The sequence below is a fragment of the Pleurodeles waltl genome, chromosome 1_1 (assembly GCF_031143425.1).
Source record: "Pleurodeles waltl isolate 20211129_DDA chromosome 1_1, aPleWal1.hap1.20221129, whole genome shotgun sequence".
NCBI lineage: Eukaryota > Metazoa > Chordata > Amphibia > Caudata > Salamandridae > Pleurodeles > Pleurodeles waltl.
Genome location: NC_090436.1, coordinates 400,388,368 through 400,409,313, shown reverse-complemented (window position 1 = coordinate 400,409,313; position 20,946 = coordinate 400,388,368). Strand labels below are relative to the sequence as shown.

Genomic DNA, 20,946 nt, shown 5'->3' with positions numbered 1-20,946 from the left:
TATTAAGTCTATCCTGATACCCAGAAGGGAAACCCCTTGTTGGGCTAACCCACTCAAATGTGAGCAACCTAGGTTAGAACATTTTTACTAGATCCACACAAATGAAAACATTTATATTTGGTCCTGCTATATGAAGTTCATCTACAAGACAACCCATGTTGAGTCTACCCTGGTGTGGGCTACCCAAAAGGGAAAGTTTGTGTTGGCTCCAACCATGAGTGAGTCACCCAGATGATGAAAATCAAGATAAATCCAATCTTAAGGGGGCTGCCCAGAATGAAAGTGTATGATAAGTCTATAACGAAGATTATCACTTCAACAAGTAATCTCTTTTTACAGCCAGACATGATAGCTGTCCGAAAATGAAATCCCACAAGTGAGGTGCAATCAAATGAGGTGCTTGAGAGGCTTTAAGTCATGAGACCCTTACCCCATTTTCATTCCTCTCTGAAAATAATTGTAAGGTAGTGGATATTGTTCTGACCATCGCACCATAATTAAGTCTACTGGCGTGGGATAGCCTAATGTACAAGTAATCGCAAAAGATAACTGTCAGTTGGTAATGTTGAAATGGAACTCTAGTGAAAGAAGAATTATCACCCCAATAGCCCCGGTAGGGTAGTGCTCATGCAGCATGCCCAGTATCCCTAGGTAAAAATTGATTATTCTATGAACATGGTGTGAGAAGTCTGCATGTACAGAGCAATCGAGAATTATACATAAAGATGCTTCTAAAGAATGGAAACATAATATTAATCAGGCTGGTAGCATGCAGGACACTAACTGTGGGCAGTGTAGTGGCAAGAATGTATCAGCTATTAATCACTGTATTGTGGCCATTTAAGCTGCTCAGCTGTATAGGCATAGGTCACCTTACCTACAGGTAATTTTCAATTCGGTGGAATGGTGGAGATGCAGGTGTTCTCGACCTGGGAAGTCTAGGCCTAAACAGGGCCAAGGTGTAGGGCTGGCTCAAAGATGAGCCCTATGTCTCAGACACACTGAGTTTGAGGATAATATGCGGGGCAGAAGGCAAAGGCCTGCCCCTACCACCAGTCAGAAGCAAAATTTCTGTAACTGCCAGTTAAACTGGCCAACCTGCCCACTTGATGGCTGCTTGAGTCATGTGACCCAAATGTCCACTTAGGTCCCAGAAACACTAAGGCCCCAATATGAGTTTCACCGTACCATGATGGATCTACAGCATGATAAATTTGCCTGCAAATTTACCATTACTGTGCAGTAAACCCACCCAGTACTGTGCAATAACAAGTTAAACCTCTTTGAATGGGGAATTACTGGGTGGAGATCAGTGCTTAATATGTGCTTATTGTGTCCGGTGCTGAGCATCGACACTTATTTTTGAGGGCCGGGGCTTATTCTTCTGCCTCAAGCATTTGCTGCGAGCAAAAGACACATATGGGAGAGGTGGATGAAGGGAAAAACAAAAAAGCGTCACAAAGGGAGAAAGTAGAAAGTTGCAAGAGCGAGCTGAAGGGGCAGGAAGTGGCTTTATATGGATTGAAGAGGCCGAGATGGCTTCAGGATTACACTGCCTGAGTATTCCATGATCACACATTTAAATGCAGCAGCTGCGTGTTTAAGAGGAGGGCTTTGAGCACCAGCACCTTTTTATTTAAAAATTAAGCACTGGTCGAGATGCTTTTCAGTTGTAAACCCTCATTGAATTTCCCATGCCATGGCATACATTTCTCTGTACATTTACCACCTGCTTTGAGCAGGAGGAGAATATATGCACCGGGTGGGAGGCGAGGGAGGCAAGTGGGGGAGTAAGAGAAGGAAGGAATTCGGGCAGAACTAACTTAAACCATGAGAACATGTGCTAATTTTGTTCTGCCTGGCTCGTAACAGGACCCTATGAGTAGTGTGAGAGCAGGAATGGAGGAGGAAATTAACCACAAGGCTAAATAGGAACTCTGGAGAAAGAAGACCACAAAGCTAATGTAGAAGGTATCACGGATCCAGACAGTTACAAGGGGGGATTAAGATATCGGAACACATTCAATCATTCCTTAGCCTGACAAAGAGACAACACGTGTAGGCGTGACTCTCTGAATCCCTGAAACAAGGCCGCAAGGAAGAACTAAGGGAGGTGATTACTGGAGGCAGGGCAAAGCTGATGTATGGATTAATTTATACTTTTACAGCTGGAGCTGCAGGCAGTGTAGAGGACACCTTACATTATGTAAACATTAATTACTGCCATTCGAACATGCTACCTGATGGTTCAATACACACACAGGTGACTGCTGTATAAATTCAACAGGCTAAACTATCTTAGTGTGGAGCCAGTACCGTGCAAGTTGCAAAGTTGTCTGTGGCATTTACTGTCCGATCAACCCACAGCTTCTCTACAGGAGACTTGAATGATTTGAGTGGTTTGAAGTGCTTATTTTACCCCTTTCTTTTTTGTGGTATGCAGAGTAAAAAAGACACCGAGACCGCAGTTTACAGGTATTATTATTACTATGCTCAATGGCACTAATTTTAGTGACAACAGGAGGGTCAGCTGAAATGGCACCTCTGCAATTGCAAATCAATGCATTGTAAGACATTTTTGGGTGTCTTAGTACTGGCATGTTATGGAATGATGCAAGTCATGATTGAGGTGAGGTGCATTGTGAGACCTATAATTGTCTCTATAAGTACTTGTTACAGTACTGATATACTGCCTGATGCATGTTGGGTTTGGGGAGCGTTGCATAAGTTTGATGCATATCATAGTACTGGCATACTAGTGCAAGAAGCAAATCAGGAATGAGATTCATTGTGAGAGTTTGGTACATGTCTTTGTAGTGGAACATTACTGTCTTATCCAGGTGACTGGTTGACACCTGTTCAGTATAAGTCAATAAGGACGCTCAATGAAGGACCACACGCCAATTATAAATACAATTTAGCTTTACTAGAATTTCAGGGAAATGTATGAATTTAGCACTTCAACAATGGCAGAATAAAAATAGCAATAAAGAGCATATATATACATATATATGAGTACACTACAAAGATATATATGAGCAAAGAGTTCATTGACAGAGATAAGCTTGGAATAACTGTATACCAAAATGTGTTACACTACGATGTTCAGGAAGTCAAATATAAACGAGTTGAATAATTCAGATAAGCTTTGATTTGCTGCACACCAAAATGCATGTTTCAATTACTGCAGCAGGCTCACACTACGATGTTCAGAAAGCAAAATATAAACGAGCTGAATTCTTCAGATTTGCTTTGCTTAACTGCATACCAAAATGTATGTTTCAATTACTGCAGCAGGCTTATACTACGATGTTCAGAAAGCAAAATATAAACAAGCTGAATATTTCAGATTATAAACACAGTGCAAGCATAATAATCAATCATAATAATAAAGCAGAGAAACAAAGGCCTTTCATCCCTGGGTGGAATTTAACTTAGTCCACGAAATGCTGGGAAGCCCTCTCCCGCCCGCTTGGACCTCTCTCCCCCTCGAGCGTCACGGTCTCTGAACAGCACAACAGGGAGGCAGCGCTGGGTCTGAAGATGACAGTTTTCACAACTCCATCTGCGAGCTTCAATTCCCTCACCCGCCTTTCAGTGCTTAAATAACCTGAAGCTTGGATTCTATCCCCTTCCAGCATTTTCTAGCTATGTTATCAGCACATGTCTCTTGGCTGCTCTGCCATTCCCTGCCCATTGTTTTCATTCCATCTTTTACTGTGGTCTCGTTCTCAAGGTTGAGACTGAATCTCCTTCACAACCTGTTTCTTACACATGCAGCTGCGAATAAGTTTATCTACGGAATGTAATTAAAAAAAAAACAAGCTTGAAAGCAAACATCGTGAACTTTTCCACGTTGCTCTGGCTTCAGCAGGCATCACGCTCATCTACACTGTTCAAGCTAATTACCCCTTTGCATCACAATGTCTTCCGCACCTTTCCCTATACTGATCAATTACCTAACAGGACTGTCTTCCTCGTTCCAGTCCTTAAGATACGAACAATGTCTCTGTCACACACAGGATTCTCTCAACTTCTTTAAAAAAACTTTCCCTTTGTGCCCCTCCCAATAAAGATTGCTGTATCCTGGTGCACTGTAAGGTCATCATTTACTTTGATTTAAATATGAATACAATTGAATTTATAACGTAAAAATGTGCTGTAGAATGCACTGCTTTTGCCATTTTTTCCCAAATTTTCTTGGGTGGAGAGAGAATCCCGCAAGTCCCATCATTGTCAGGCTCGCTCGCTATGCACACTATGGGGGCTGGTCTGACAACATTTGCCAGGGCTGCTTTGGGTTCCCAGTCCGGTCCTGGTTGCAAGAACCCCCTTTTGAACCCTCGAAGACAATTTCTTTATATTTATTGACACTTGCAATCTTCTTTTCAGTTGCAATACCTTCAGGAAAAAGATTGAAATTGGGGCCCTATTATGTCATAACACTTTCGTTGATTGTTTCCCGACTAAGTAGTATTAAGGCCTGATCTCTCCTTTATCCCCAAGGTTGTGTTGCTCTCGGGAGGTACTGTTCCTACTTTTTTCCTTCTTCTTCCTCGAATCAAGAGATCCTCTTCCATTTTCTGAACCTTCATAGGGCTCTCTATATCTATCTAGATAGAACTAGTTATTTCATGAAAGTTCATTTTCGTTTTGTTACATTTGGCCTGGAAAATAAAGGCCATTTCCCGACTACTGCTACTTCAAGTTAGGTACACTGTAATAGTTATTGGGCCGTCTCAGAATCACCAGCTCCCCTGCCCCATACATGACACAATAGAGAGTACTGCTGTAAATCAAGTATTTACGTTGTAAATTGATAATGTTTAAAGTAATAAGTCCTGCCTAGCTGTACCATTACAACATACTCCTAATTTCGAGTACACAAAAAAATAGGGCTGGTTATAATACTGCATTTTGCACACATATATTAGTCAATATGAGTGCTGCGCTTGTTTAGGTTGGGGAGTTTGCTTTAAGTATTAATGCCAGCAAGACACTAGTTTTATTTTTAGGACATCAGCAACCAAACATCTGCCCTTCCATTTATGCTCCCTGTTCACCTGTTGCCACACTATGGCTCATATTTATGAAGCCTTTCTCTTGTCCTTGGGTCACGCAAGGCAACACAAGGACAACCCAAAGGCTTCAGGAATATTTACAAAGCTCTGCAAGGCCTGATCTGAGTGGTCTTGCGTGGCTTTGTAAAGAAATGTAACGCAAGATAGCTGCTCGTGCTGCATTGCGTTACATTTCAACCTGGGAGGCATCCCATGGATTTTGGCGCATTCACAGATTTACAAAGACTTGTACACCTGAGAATGCCTCAAAATGCTATGCCCTCTCTACTTAGGCATAACAAGGAGAACTATCTTTATTTCTCCTCGTTATTTCCTCTTTCTATGTGTGCTGCATTCTTTCGCACACATAGAAAGAAAAATCCCTCTAAGTTTGTTTTTGTGCAAGAAGGTGTACCTTCCTGCACAAAACAATCCTGCTGTAACACAGGCACCCTTGCACTATGGGTGCACACAGTGGTTGCACACAGTGTGCCACCGTAAGGAGACAGCAGAGATTCTCCATATCTTTGTAAATTTGGGGCATTTCTGCTATCTCCGTTCACGCACCACAGCGCAGAAACATTGCTTGCTACCTAGTAGATGTGCCCCCTGTTTTTAGCTGGGTGGACATCTCAGGTGACAGTCACACTTCCTATTACTAAGGGCCAGACTTATCATCATCCCAGTTTGCATTTCCTAAATAGCGATTTTTAAGAAATTGCTATTTAAGAAATGCAAAATGGGATTATGAAAATTGTGATTCGGTAATAGCAATTTCTTAAAAGTCGCAATCGCTATTACCGAATCGCAATTAGGGAATGGGACTCCATTCATCCCTATGGGCCTGCAGGTCCATAGGTGCGATTGGTTTTGCATTACCATTTTGCGAATTCCTGTGAGAAATTTGCAAATTAGGTAATGCAAATCCCAGGGTGCTGGGGGCCTAAGGCCCCCTTTGATGCACCCCAAAAAAATATTTGTGGACATGTAAAGCGCACACATGCCCAAAGGGCATGTGTGCGCTACATGCCATTTTTTAAAATACATTTCTAATGCATTTTTTAAAATTGCACATGCTTAACACAAAACTTGAATTTGTGGTAATTGCATTTCCTAAATGCCAAATTCGCATTTAGGAAATGCATGCTGCATGTGAATAGGTAATCGCAAATAGGTATTCCCTATTTGCGAGTCCCTATTTAGGGAATCACAAATTGCGATTCCCTAATCGGAGTTGCAATTTTAAGGAATCGCTATTTTTGCGATTCCTTAAAATTGCACTGCGAATTCCTTTCATAAATCATGAAAGGCGATTTTGAATATGCAAACGGTGGAATTTTGTGATTCGCACTGTTTGCGAATGCAAAATCCTTTGATACATCTGGCCCTAAGATTCATCTCTGTGAATCAGGTCTGTAGTGAAGTAGATTCTGAAAACACACTTTCAGCACTAACGGGCCCATGTGAGTAATACATGTATGTTTTCAGTATGCACTATGAAATTCATGCGCAATAATATTTGATGCTTGTCCCTAAAGGTGTTCGATGGCTGGATACTCAAAGGGGAGAAATTTCCCAGCTCCTTCGACCATCCCCTAGCCACCTCGGAGCGCTACACAGATTTCTGCGAAGACGTGGACAGAAAAAGAATTTACAGGTCGTCGCAAAATGTGGCCATGATTTTCTTCAGAGTCCATGAACCAGGGAACGGATTCACAATAACCGTGGGGAAAACGACAAACCTCTTCCGTAAGTACGCCATCTTGTTTGGTGCAGCGCCTCTGTGATTAGAGAATTGATATCCCAGATCAAGGGACATGGCCCTATCATCACTTTGATTTAATACATTTCATGTCAGAGCAAAAATGAGTATTGATTTTTCCCTAAAAGCTTCAGTCGTTTAGTTTTTAAAAAATATGACTCAGCCATAAACAAGTAGCAGTCCATTTTTTTAATTAGGGAGCTCCAGGTAAGTGATTTCTATCACACGAAATGAATTGTGGGTGTCATGTTTAATATGAGAGGTCGGGCTATCACCCACACAAAGCTACAGTTAATTCAACTATTATTCAATCTGGTCTGTTACCTCCGACTATTCCTTGCCCTGCAATGTCTTCTGAGACACCCCATCCATCTTCGACATAAACTCCATCGGTGAGGGAATATTTGCTATGGCCTGCTGCCCAGCTAAATGAGAAATGAAATGCCGACTTCGAAGAAACAGCTACTATACACAGCACGTGTTTGTGGCTGCGATTGCCACTTGCCCAAGGCTAATTTGTTTCCTTTGAACCGCGAAGACCTGGGATCTATCCCTAACTTCGGCACTAAACAAAAGGTGTTCCCTTCAACCCCTGACTATAAAATTGTAAATATTCGTACGGCAAAAATAAACAAAACGGGGAGATGTCCCGAGTAGCCAGACGGCAATAACGCATAGGCCTCCAGGCACTGACAGTAATGAGGACACAGAGACCAGGGATTCAGTGAGGGCGGTTACTGGCCCCGAGCGGCCTGGGCACCTGTTCTTTTACACCCTCGAGCCGCGCCCTCGGATGAATGTGCGGACACAATGTAGAGTTGTGGCCCGGTGGCTCAGGACATCTCTTCTAACCGTTCGAAAAGAAGGAAAACAAAAAAAACTTATGAAAATTATAAAACAACTAAACAACTAGTCTCAAAGATGTTACCTTAACATACAAAGTCTTGCGGCCTCTAGCTCGGTGGAGGATTAGTTCTCAATTGATAACGGTGTCCTCGACGACCTCTATCTTGGAACTAAGCTTGTGATTCACTTTCCTCCCTCACAGCTGTTGGTGATGAACTATGATCACTCCAATGACCTTCTCCAGTGGTGGTCTCCTCTGCCTTCTCCCGTACACTTTCAGCAGCAGTCGCTTTTTGATAGTAGTTCAGTTTCTCTTCCTCTGACTCAGACCTTCCAAATGGAACCCTTTTGGACCATGATACATGTCTTGATACCTCCATGCGCCTTCTTGCCGTCACCATAGTCCCCTTTCTTTTCACTGCCACCCACTTTTCTTTTTAAAAAGCGGTATGAAACTTCCACCTGGGGTGGTGGTCTTTGATGACTGCTTGGTCTCCTACGGGAAGATTAGGGTCTGCCGCTCTCCTGCCTCAACTCGCTTTCTCATTGTTGCTTCTCCTCCTTTGCTGGACAGTGTCTACATTGATGATGGATGGTTCCCACGAGGGCCCCAATGGTAGAAGATCCTGTATCGATCATCTCATCAAAAGATCTCTTGGTAGAAGATCATCAAAAGATCACTTAGGGCACATCCTGTGGTAGTGTGAGGTGTTTGCTGATAGACCCTCAAAAATGTATTCAAACAACACTAACGATCTTCACACCTTTCCACTCCATCGAGAGTGCTCTGTTGAGTGTCTGCATAAATTGCTCCACTTCCCTGTTGGCTGAAGGCCATTGGGGAGTTATTTGCCGATGCCTGATGTTATGGGTATATATGTATTCTCGAAATGCCTGTCTTGAAATGGAGGACCGTTGTCTGTTTTGATTTCGTCGGGCAGCCCCAACAGAGCAAAGATTCTCTTGAGTACAGGTTTCACACACTCAAAGGCCGGTAGATCTCACTAATTCACCAGCTGGAAATTTGGTGTGACTGTCATTACCACCAATATGAGTCTATTATCTGGAAGGCTGCCAAAATCTATGCTTACAGACGACCAGAGCTTAGTGCTTGTGGCCCCCATGATCACCGGTGCTGCACGCGGCTCACTACTTGTAAGGATACACAACTGAACATTTTTTACCATTTCCTCCACCATTTGGTCCATTCCAGGAAACCACACCTTGCTACGTAAGAGTGCTTAAGTTTTGGCTATGCCTTGATAGCCTTGGTGTGCTAGTTCCATTATTTTGGCCTACAAACCATGAGGGATAACAATTTGATGGCCCCGCAAGATAAACCCTTCTTCACTTTCACTGAGCTCATCTCGGCATCTCCACAGCAGTGTTCTTGCTTCCTGTTCCATCTCTGTGAGGCCACGGGAGCCATCTAGGAAGTTTCCCCAGTGGTGTCCTAGCAGTGCTTCTGTTGTTTGCACTAGACAGCTGTCAGCTTTAGTGGCTTCCACAATTTCAGGCAGGGATAGCACCTGGGGGCAGGCCATTTCTGTTACCATCCGGACAAACACCTCAACTCCTGGTTCATCCTCCCGCTGGGCACTGGGATCAGCAGCCAGAGCATGATGTGACAAAAAGTCAGTTGGGTTATTTACTCCTGGATGGTACACAACCTCAAAGGAGTACTGCTGAAGCTGGAAGCACACCTTTCGATTCTTGGAGGACTGTTCCGCGTAGTGCCTGTAAAGAGTGGTACCAGGGACTTGTGATAGTTACCACTTGAAATATCTGTCCACACAGATAGATGTGGAAATGTTTGCACGCCCACCGAATAGTCAGGGCTTCTCTTTCGATCTGTGCATATCACATTTCCATCGCTGTAAGAGCAATGCTCGCACACTCGATGGGAACCTACCCCCTTTCACTTTTCTTCTGCTAAAGTACTGCCCCAAGCTCCATAGGGCTAGCATTTAAATGAGCTCCATGCATTGTGTGGGGCTGAAGTATGCCATGGTGGCATCATGCAAAAGAGCCATTTTGCTGTCTTTGAATGCCTTGGCTTTGCTGTCCCATTCCCAGTGGACATCCTTTCTGGTCAAGGCCCTCAGGGGATCAGAGAAGGTGACCAAGTTGGAGACAAAACTGCCGCAATAATTGCCCATCCCTAAGAAGCAGGGACAGCCGCTGTCCTGATGACCTCAACCTTACTTGGATTGACTGGTAGGCCCTCCTCTGAGAATTTGCATCCACAGAACTCTACTTCATTAATATAAAACAAACATTTCTGATGGTGGAGAGTTAACCCTAGCTCTACCAGCCATTGCAGGGCAGCTTTTAGTCTGGCATGATGCTCTTCAAGGGTGCTTGAGAAGATTAGAATATCATTACTCACATTTACTATGCCAATCAGGCCAGATAATGCTTCACGTATGGTGTCCTGAAAGACCTTCGCCACTGACGACACTCCAAAACTGAGGTGCCTGAATCGTAGCAGACCCACATACGTGGAGAAAGTTGTCTTATACCTGCTGGATTCCTTGAGCATCAACTGATTTCCTGAGTTGAAACACATTTTTAAGAACCATTTCACTCCATTTAAATCAGCCAATTTATTCTATGGTCGGGGTAATGTGCCTCTCCTTGTGAATGGCCATGTTGGGGAGTCTCATATCAAAGCATAGTCGTATAGCACCTGGTCGTTTGGCATCAGCCCTATGCCCAGTAGCGAAACCCACAGAGTAGGGCCAGTCACCTTCTCTATTATGCCTGATTGCTCCAGTTGCTCCAACGCCTTTTTATGGATGTAGGGGTACTCTCCGGTGATGCAGACCCACTGGCCTCACTGTATCATGGATGTGGAGTTTCACTTGAACACCTTTCAAACATCCTAGCCCCTTAACCAGCTCCAGAAAGTCTTTCAGGATGTTGTCTGCTTGGGAGTGATGAATCTGCATTGCAAAAAATAAACTAGGTCCAGATCCTCCACTGTGTAGCAGGCTAGCAGAGTTCCAGTGTTTTCTTGAGTCACGTGAAACTTGGCTCCTGTTTTGCTGTTTCCCTTGGCCACTTCTACTTTGTTGACACCTTTTAGTGGAATAGAGTCTGTGCCTCCTATATGTAACTTTTAGCCTTGGTGGGGTCAATATCGTGCGTGGGATCCAGCTTGAGGAATTGCTCTGTATCAATGACATTCACCGATGCCCCCATGTTGATGAAAAGGGTGATCTTCACTCCACTGACAGTTACCTGACATATGGGGGATAGTCTTCTCTTCTGATTACTTCGCCCTGTGAAGGATACAGTGAATACTTCCTCCTCATCTTTGTCTTCCAGGAGGTTTTCAACTGCTTCGGTTGACTGATACAACCTCCTCTCCCTCTTCCAAGGATAACTGTTGGATGTTTACGCTCCTTTTCGCTTTTGGGGTTGGGTTAACCCCTATGCTGGAACTCCGACAGACCTTCGCAAAGTGGTTTGGACGGCCACACTACTTCAGGCACAGCTTGTGCTGAGCGGGGCATCCTCAAGGAGGGTGTCAAGCCAACCCATTGTTGGCGCACATCTTTTTGCTCAAATTGGCAGTGGCGGTCTCACGTGATCTAACTGGGCACTGTTTTATGGCCTCGACTCTTTCTTCTTTGATTTTGATCTCACTATATATTGTTGGAGTCGTTGAGTTGCTTGCCAGGGTAGATTCCATTTCTCCTGCTCAACTGTCAGCCAGCTCATGCGATCTGGCCGGAATGAGTATCTCATCCAAAGTGATGTCAGGTTGCTGCAAGATTAGCTTTCAGAGGGTGGATGACCTACACCCCTGAACCAGCTGTGCTTGGATCTCGCCCTGTTTGTCAATTCCGGTGCACTTGCTTGCCAGTTTGTGCAGCTGCGCAAAGAACGTGTCGATGGACTCACCCTCTGCCTGATGTGCTTGTCGATGGATAAACCTTTCACAGTCTGTGGTCAGTTAGGGATCAAAAGTCTTTTTAGGGCAGCTACGTCTGCATCAAAATCATCAGCTCCAGTGTTTTGTAAATTTTTGAATAACTCATACAGTTCATCACCTCCCATATGTAACATCATGATCATTTAACAGCTCCTTCCGTTTCGCGCATAGCGCAAAATTATTGCTGCAGACGCCTGACCCACTGGCGCCTTCATGGTGCGACTGTCGCCGGATCAGCCAGCTGGCTGAACAGTGGTAGTGCCGTGACTGAAGCATGTGCGCAGTTTGTTTGTTGCACCGGAGGTGCAGCTCCTTGCTGTGGTGCTGACATATCTCTTCACTGTGTGGCTGCACTTGCTTATGCTTTTTGAGTTCTCTTTTTCTGTTTCTGATATCGGGCACACCTTCCTCTCAGCACAGCCCATGTAAATATCCCTCTTGTACACACTTGGCTCTCAAGCTTGCTTTATTAATATAAAAAAGGTTTTCTTCTTCCATGTCACCTGTATGCACTATGATTTTCCACACTTTCTAGGTGTTGTCTTGTGTCTTTTTTGTCTTGTGTCTTTTTTTGTCCAACATCCTGAAATTGTTATCCTCTTCTGGGCATACTGTGGCCCAAGGCTAAGAAAGCAGTGCCTATGCATTGTTGGGGTGAGCAGGACAGTAGGTAGGTGGCCTCTGCAAATGACAGTAATGTTCATGTGCAAATATGGGAGCCTTTAATACTTGATAATTTTACATCCATCAGGACCGCAGTGGAATCAGGGTCTCCAGCTTACTGTCAAACCAGAAACATCACTGATGTGATATTGATCAACAAAAGCTCTGTGTACTTTGTTTACTACCAAATGTACCATTCCCCCACTACATCCTTTTCTTGAATCCAAGAAACAAGCTAATCTATATCATGCATCGGCCAATAGTCAACTTATAGAGTGGGTGGCCCATCTAAAGGAAAGCCCTGGCCCTTCCAAGGCAATTTCACAGCCGCACAAAGACCTGCTTGATTGTTTTAATGTCTGGGTTAGATATCTGCCCAGAGCCAAAGCAATAAATACTTTGGGTCAGTCGCCTTCAGACTCTGATTGTTTGCAAGAGTAATTTATGGTTTGGAACAACCCACACTGCTGTCTTTCAGTGTGGGAGTGTTATTCAATGGTTCATTTAAATAAGTTGCTTCTCTACGGATTTCATTGGTACAGTTGTGTCAACAGTGGCCTGGTGTCTGTGTGGACATGGGTCCTGACGGACAGCAGCACACTCCTGCTTCTCTGATTTGGCATGAAGGTTTACAAAGAGCAAGTGTTTGCCACAAAATCAGCCTTCCTTACAGCTAAAGTAATGGAAGTGGAGAACTCAGCAAAGACATTTTTGAGATTGTTCAGAATTTTTCCTCCTAGTATTGTACTGGAAATCAAATTGTGAATTCTCAGGAGCTGGCAGATAATCTGTCACATATCTTTGAAGAGAAGATGCTCTCCATCCTGAAATCGTTATCCTCTTCCGGGGCATACTGTGATCCAAAACTAGGAAAGGCAGTGGCTATGCACTGTTGCTGTGAGCAGGACAGTAGGCAGTGGCCTCTGGAAATAATAGTAATGTCCGTCTGCAAAAATGGGAGCCTGTAACACTTGATAGCTTTAAATCCATCATGACAGCAGTAGAATCAGCATCTTCATTGGATCTTTTGTCCCCCTCCCATGGAAAGCTGCTAAAGCCCTTGGACCTTTGGTTATTTGCAATAACTGTTGCAAAGCGGACTGGTTCCAGGAGAGTGGAAAAAAAGCCTTTGTTGTGCCATTATTAATAAAAGTGAATGCCGATCCCGCAGTTTTTACTAATTATCTACTGATCTCTCTGTTGCCACTTGCTAGGAAAATAGTGGAGAAACACATAATATATCTCTTGTCAGAGTGACTGGAATACGAACAAATACTTGACTCTATTCGTCTGACAAAGCCACAGGAAATCAGCATCAGAGGACAGGCATTGTATTGGTGTAGATCTTACCATATTGATAGATCCCAGGCAGTTTTCCTTTCACCATTTATGTCTGAGTTTAATACCTTGAGCCAAAACGTTCCTCAGGGTTCAGCACTTAGCCCCACTGTCTTCATTATTTACATCTACACGCTGTTGGGAATGATAGAATCTCTTGGTCTCCGGTGCATGAATTATGTGGATTATGCTATTTTTGTGGATGATACTTAGCTCATCATCTCGCTGGATGGGTCAGGTGCCAACTCTATGGAAACATTCCATCTCTGTATGGCAGCAGTGTCCAAGTGGCTGCAGACCAACCCACTCAAATTTAAATCAGACAAGATGGAGATATTGGGGACTGAACATTCTAATATCCTGGATTCACTACCAGTGACCTTTTACCTCAGCACTTGGTCGATTGTGTTAACCCCAGGCAAAATTATTAAAAATCGGGGCTCCTACCTGGAACCAGAACTTTCCTTAGAGAGCCAAATGAAATGTGTTACAGCAACGTGTGTTTTTAACCCTCCTCCGTAAATCAGGTCCACCGAGTGGTTATCCAGGCAGCCATATTCGGTTGCCTGGACTACTGTATCTCTCTCTTTCTGGGGTTGGATGGGGGTGTCCTAACAAAGCCCCAAAAGATACAGAATGCCGCAGCTAGATTGGCTTTGGGGCTTCCTCATTTTTTATCGACTCTGAGGACCTCAATTATTGATATTTCCTTCCAGTGAAGAATAATGCCTTTGCCTTGTGTTTAAAGCAGTTCATCATAGTGGTCCAGATTACGTGGTTCAGAAATTCCACAATTACATTCCATCATGTTGCCTGTGAACCTCAGGAGCCCAACTATTGGCTCTGCCTAGGATCAAAAAAGCTCGCTAAGGTGGCAACGCCTTTCGGTGAAAGCAGCAAAGGTCTAGAATACGCTATCAGGCCCTGTACGGGTTGCCTTTTGCCCTGTACGGGTTGCCATTTCCTTACTTAAGTTCAGAAAGGACCCGAAGATATGGCTTTTTTAAGACCTAAGATCTGCTTAGAACTTTCCAGTGGGATTGCAACGCTATTTGCTTTGTTGTGGCTGTTTCTTTTTTCCTGTGTTTTGCTTAGCACCAGGACACCTTTCTGAGATATTTGTTGTGCTTTACAAATCTGGTAACATAACATAACCTGACATAACGGTACTATGCAAAACCAAATATTACATATGAAAATATGCAAATAAATATAAAGAACCATTAAGCAATTAAAAAAAGATGTTCACAATAAATTGATTTCTCCCCATTGGTTAGAAGAAGGGTTCTTCACAGTCAATAAATTGTTGCCTACATTCTTTGTTAAAAGTTGTCAGAATACGCCTTCCCACAGTATAACCCTTTGGAAGGGAAACTTCTAGATGGCGACATGAGGGACACAAAATCTCTACACTTTATTGCTTGTTAATAAATAATGATACACAATCCTTTGTGTCCCTCCAGCAGACCTGGGAGCCGGATCTAAGCATCCTTGATGATGATGATTGGTCGGAGACACTGAGGGCGCCAAGGGAGGTGGCTATCTCGGCCTGACTGTGTCTCATTCAGTTTAAATACCTCCACCTGGCTTACTACACCAGACACCGACTGTGGCGAATGGGAGTAGTGGGATCACAGCGGTGTCTCCGATACAATGCAACTGATGGTACATTTCTTCACACTGTCTAGGGGTGCCCCTCGCTGATCCCCTTCTGGAGGAAAGTGACCAGCTGCCTTAGTGAGGTACTCGCTTGGGAGATCCCATTGGACCCCAAGTTAATCATCCTGCACTTTACAGAGAGGAGTGGTAGGAACTGATATAAGTGGGCACTTTTGTTCTTAGGCCTCACCATAGAAAAAAGAGGCATAGTTTAAATATTGAAGTCCCATAGTGCACCATCCTTGAGCATATGGAAGAGAGAACTAGACTTTTGTATGGGGCTGGGGATACCAGTGTTCCACGCCCAGGCATGCACACAAATGCATCCAAAAATTTAGCAAAGATGGGCAGAATACAGGGGCATAGTGTTGGCTCCACCGTACACTGTTGTTACCTGCCTGGATGAGGAAATCAGGGAATGAGACATTAGGGGACTTTGCAGTGGTCTCCACGCGAACAAGATGGCTCATTCCTGGATGAGAGGCAGAGGGTGGGATTGGGGGTGGCAGGTGTTGGACACAGTTACCTGAAGGATGTTGAATGATTAGTTTAGTGTGACAGAATTTCATCTGTATCCTTCTGGCATACATGTAAGATCATGTATAAACCAGTAAAATGTGTTCAGCCAAAACAGCTGAGGTTGAAAGAGTGGGGGACCACTCTCAGAGGTATGGAGGCTCTTTAACATGCTGGAGGAAATAGATAATCTGCTCACCACAGCTTTCCCTCCCTGACCCAGGCCTCACACTCCCCTTTAGGAATTACATGTCAATTCCTCTGGCATGGAATGCCTAAACCAAACATGTGAAGAGCCTACTGCGGCACCTAAGAATGATTCCTAAGAGGGGGTGACAGAGATCAGCGGTGGATCTCAATTGGGACTGTGGTTCTTCCTAGTGCACTTGTAACTGGAATCCCAGGCTGAAAGAGGTTTTATTTAAGAGAGTGATAGTTTTGAAACTGCTAAACATGGTTAAGCGTGTCCAAAGCTACCACACGTCAAAAGCCCTCATCAATGAACCACTGAACTGAGATTTTCAATGCAGCACTCTTTTGTGATCTATAAATCAAAACCTGATGAATGTAGTCAAAATTTCCAGTGGTGGAGCTATCAATAGAGCCACAGGGAACCTAGAAGGCTACACAAAGGCTCACACAAGGTGGAGCTTTAAAACAAAACATCTCTGCAACTAGGGAGATTTACAAGTAGTTATATGGTATGATGGGCCTGATTTCGAACTTGGCAGATGGGGTACTACATGACAGCGGTGACAGAAATCTGTCTGCTTAAATCTAAATCCCATTGGATAAAATGGAATTTAGATCTCGGCGGATGGGATATCCGTCACCGTTGTGACAGAGTAACACATTCACCGAGTTCTAAATCAGGCACCATATCTAGGTCAATGCTATCACCCGATAGTCAATGTAAGTATATAATTACTTTTCTTAACTTCATATCTACTGACATAGACATATCATGGGATGTAGCAGTTAGCTCAATATAGTGGATGCAATATTTTTATCATGTGAACATGAGCATTATCCTGGTGGTATTAATTTCAAGGGGCTTTACCATGGACTTATCCAGCTTAGCCTCACCTGGAAAATGCAACCACCTATTTTCAGGCCATGAAGATGGACTGAGCAAGTACCAAGATCTGATGAGGGCTACCAGCGGCACACACTAGGGGTCAAGGACTGGGGACTGCTGAGGGTGCTCAGACTTGAATCAAGAGGCTACATTTTAAATAAAAGGGAAGAGGCATCCTCACCCACAAGCTACTGAAATCTGACTTCAGTGACAGTCTTGGGGGAAGGGGCAGGAAGTATCTGAGCTCATAATCAAATGATATAAAGGAAAGAACATGTCACATCCAGTCATCGGCCACTAGATCTCAGTTAGAGTAATTCTGGGGGACACCTTTAGAAAAGGTCCAGATTTGCCTATGGTTAAACAAAGGGCTTCATCAGCCTTACCTAAGCCCTCCATTTTATGTAGCCATCCACACAATGCCCCTCCCTGCCTGGACAATCCATTCCTATGGTGCCTGCATTTTCACCGGCCCTTCCTAGGGTTTGCAGAGTGATTCAGGCCACCCTCAGGTCCTAGGGGGAGTGTTGAGCATTTGTTATACACACAAGAAATGAGACACACATTCAAAAAGAAATCCAAGACCAATTTAGAAACAAAAACACAGATTTTTATATAAATTTAGAAACCAAGATCATCGATATTGAAGTTTTTAGACGTTATTGCTTTTTACAGTTAAAACAGTAGAAAATCACAGTTGTCAGATTTGAGGCAGGAGCTTCGAACGCAGTAATGTTTTCCTTTGGGAGGAACATATATGCTGCATTGAAATAATTGCAAGCATTTTTCAGGGTTCTTCTCCTGCACTTATGGGACCTGGGGGTCCAAGGGCCAAGAAACCACCAGTAGTTCTGTTTTAACTGCCCTGCGGTGTCCGGATGCACAGGTGGTGGTCGATTTGGTAGGCTTGAGCACTACACAGTAAAGTCAATGGAAAAGTACCTGAAAAAGAAAAGGCTGCAAGGTGGGACTGGGAGACCAGTCTGGCAGAACCCACAGTGGGGCTCAGCTGTTTAGGATCTCTGGGGCACAAAGACACAGTCGGCTTATGTGGACTCGGGCTAGGGGGCACGCATGCCGAGGTGTTTTGTCTGGCTGGTCGCCTGAGTTAGAGGTTCTCACTTGGTTTTGGTGACCTGGAGAGAGAGAGACAACAAGACTGCAGGCCCCCTCTCAGGGATGACCTTGAAGATCCTGACATCCCTTGTCAGCAGGTCAGTGTTTGCATCGGTGGGGCTAGACACATAACAAGCCTTGGTGCTTGCAAGGTCTCCGGTAGCCCAGGTATTAGTGCAGGGAGGCTCAAGGAAGGCTCGGAGACTGGGTGACATTATGGGGCTGACCTCCTGGACTCTCAATGTTCTCCTGTTGGTGAGTTGCACCCTTGGTGGACCTGATTATCTGCAAAATGGTGAACCGGGCAGATGCGGTTGGTGCCGGCAGATGCATGGAGAAGGGTCCTCTAACTCAAGAGGGAAGCTGCTTGATTGGCAAAGTGCTGAACAGACCTCTAAGGATTTTGGGGATCCTGGTCAGCACAAGATGAGTCGTTTCCTCCAAATGTTGGGAGGGCAGCAGCCAGGCTGGGTTTGGCATCAGTTTCAGTCCTGGTCTACAATTCCTGCATTTGTGACTCTTCTTGGTCATTTTTCTGTTCCCAGACCAATCTGATTTTCTGGTGTTAGGGGGTCGAAATACTGAATTTAGGGGTGTTTAGGGGAGTGTAGCATGGTAGCCAATGGGCTACATACCCCTGGGGTGACCACACCCCCTATATGACCACTTCCTGTGGAAATTGGGCATATTCCTGACCCAGAGTTCCTAGTTTCACAAAAACAAGATGGTAAAACCCTTCCTTCAGTGCTCTATTCAGGTTGCCCACCTTAGGGGTGAGACTAGCCCTAGAAGTGTAACACACCCTTTGAATAACTAATTTCCCTCCTGCTCTGGTGCCAAATGGGTCTCACTGCAGGGGGTGACATGCACAAGAACTGGGGGAAGCCAGGGTAGCATATCAAAGGCGACAGGAGCTTTGACACCCCTGGCACTGATGTGCTAAATTGCTAGCCATCCTGCTGGAGGAGGTGTGATCATCTTCCTCATGAGCAGGCATTGTTTCTGGCCTCTGAGAGCATTGGCTCTCACCTGCAGGGGTCAGAAACTCATCTGTGGTGTCAGGCTGGTTGAAACCAGTTAGTAAGGACACTAAGAGACTAGTATGTTTTCAGGAAGCACATCTAAGGTGCCCTCTGAGTGCATGTCATAATAAATCCAATACTGACATCAGTATGGAATTATTAAGATGAGGTGTTTGATACCAAACACCATTAGTTTCAGTGCAGCCATCATGTAGCTGGGTCACTCATAATGACCAGTGTTCAGTACATGTCATGAAAATAGCTGCCTGATCACTTGTAACTCACTTGTAACATCAAGCAATGGAACTAGACATCACAGGGGCTCATGCTGAAGGGCCCTCACATTTTAATATAATGCACCCTGCCTTTGGGCTCTAAGGCCTGCTGTAGGGGTGACTGACATATATTATATGCAGTATACCCAAGCATGCCACACAGTGAGTGTCTCATGTCATGGTTTCAAAATGGTTTGCACCATTTCACGCATTCTGTGATGGCAGTCTGCATGTGTTTGAGTGTGAGTCCCTTAGGGTGGCATAATACATGCTGCATCCCTTAGGGATCCTCTTTAGAACCCATGCTTTAGTACCAGGGGTACCATTAAATGGGGAATGTCAGGGGTGCTGCAGTCCTTGCCAATTGGGTTACAATTGTCACGTCTTGTTTTTAGGGAAGGAGCACTGGCACTGGGGGCCTGGTCAGCATGGACCCATTGCACTTCCTGTGAAAAAGTATCAGTACTAGGGGAAAAAATGTGTGGGGTGACCATGTCAAAAAGGGCACTTTTCTACATGGCTACCTACTCCTCCAGATGATAAATAATACCATCTATATTGGAGAGTTATACAAACCTCTCTGTACTCCAAATACTTCAAGTGGAGGATTGTAAAACCCTGGAAACTCATGGATATTTTATTAAGATACTCACCTACAGGTACCACCTGTGGCATGCTTCATCCTCGGATCATCACCCACTGCACCTGGTGTGAGTGAGTGGGCTCAACACACTTTGTAAGCAAAGCACTTTCTAAAATGAATTGTGTCAGTTAAAATCGCCTTTAGGGTCCCCTGTTTGTGTCTGTAATGTGAGGCCCTTTGGCAAGGTTAAAAACATAAATATGAATGATGTGACTGGGTACTGTGGTCCAAAAATCACAATGGGGTCGACATGTTTCAGCATCACTAATTGCCTATGAGGGTCAACTGGCTTCCTTCAGGACCAATGAAGATCTAATCCCTTCTTTACTGTGGTTACTATTACCACCTGTCTGTAATACTAGTGATGGGATGCTCTTATACACTCAAAAAGCATGCAGGTTAGTACACACAATCCTATAGGAAATTTTATGTACTTATTGTCAATCGTGTCTAGCTCCATAAGGCTGCAGGGGAGGACGATCCCTGTAGTCACACACTTGCCAAGGGAAATCGTCCTGCCTTTCACCTACATGGGACCCTTCGAGCCTTGAATAAAACCATCTTGGCATGAATCAAGAGAAGTGTATGTTCTTTATAATCTTACTACTTACATCAGGATGACCTCTATATATTTCCCTATAGGATCCAAGCCCCAGGCTCAGTTTGGATAAACAATTAATTGCCTTTTCCCTCATGAAATCTTTTCTGCCTCTTTCAAGCAATACACTACCTGCTCTCCATTCTTTTTGAAGTAGTTTATTTGTGAGTTGTTGCCTTCACTGTCTGTCGTGAACATAAAACAAAGCTTTAGCATGAGTAATTCAGTTCTCCCCTTGCTCTCTGTTACACATTCGCCTTCGCAGCTTTGCAGGTTGACAAGTTCTTTGCCACTTTAATTGTTGGCGCTGTACGACTTCCTCTGACACTATCAGATGCAACAATTCCCACTCTCTACTTACCATATTCTGACCCAAACCAAGGCTCACTTCTTTTGTCTAAGCTCAACCGTTTTGCTTTCTCTCTGATAA

General features: G+C 44.3%; 1 protein-coding gene across 1 annotated transcript in view; it reads left to right on the top strand.

The window, feature by feature from the left end:
* Positions 1–20,946, top strand: part of CRHBP (corticotropin releasing hormone binding protein) — a 108,798-nt gene that overhangs the window by 21,019 nt on the left and 66,833 nt on the right. Inside the window, exon 4 of the mRNA XM_069218213.1 lies at positions 6,599–6,809. Coding sequence (XP_069074314.1) covers positions 6,599–6,809 — 211 coding nt within the window. The remainder of the gene's footprint in view (positions 1–6,598; positions 6,810–20,946) is intronic.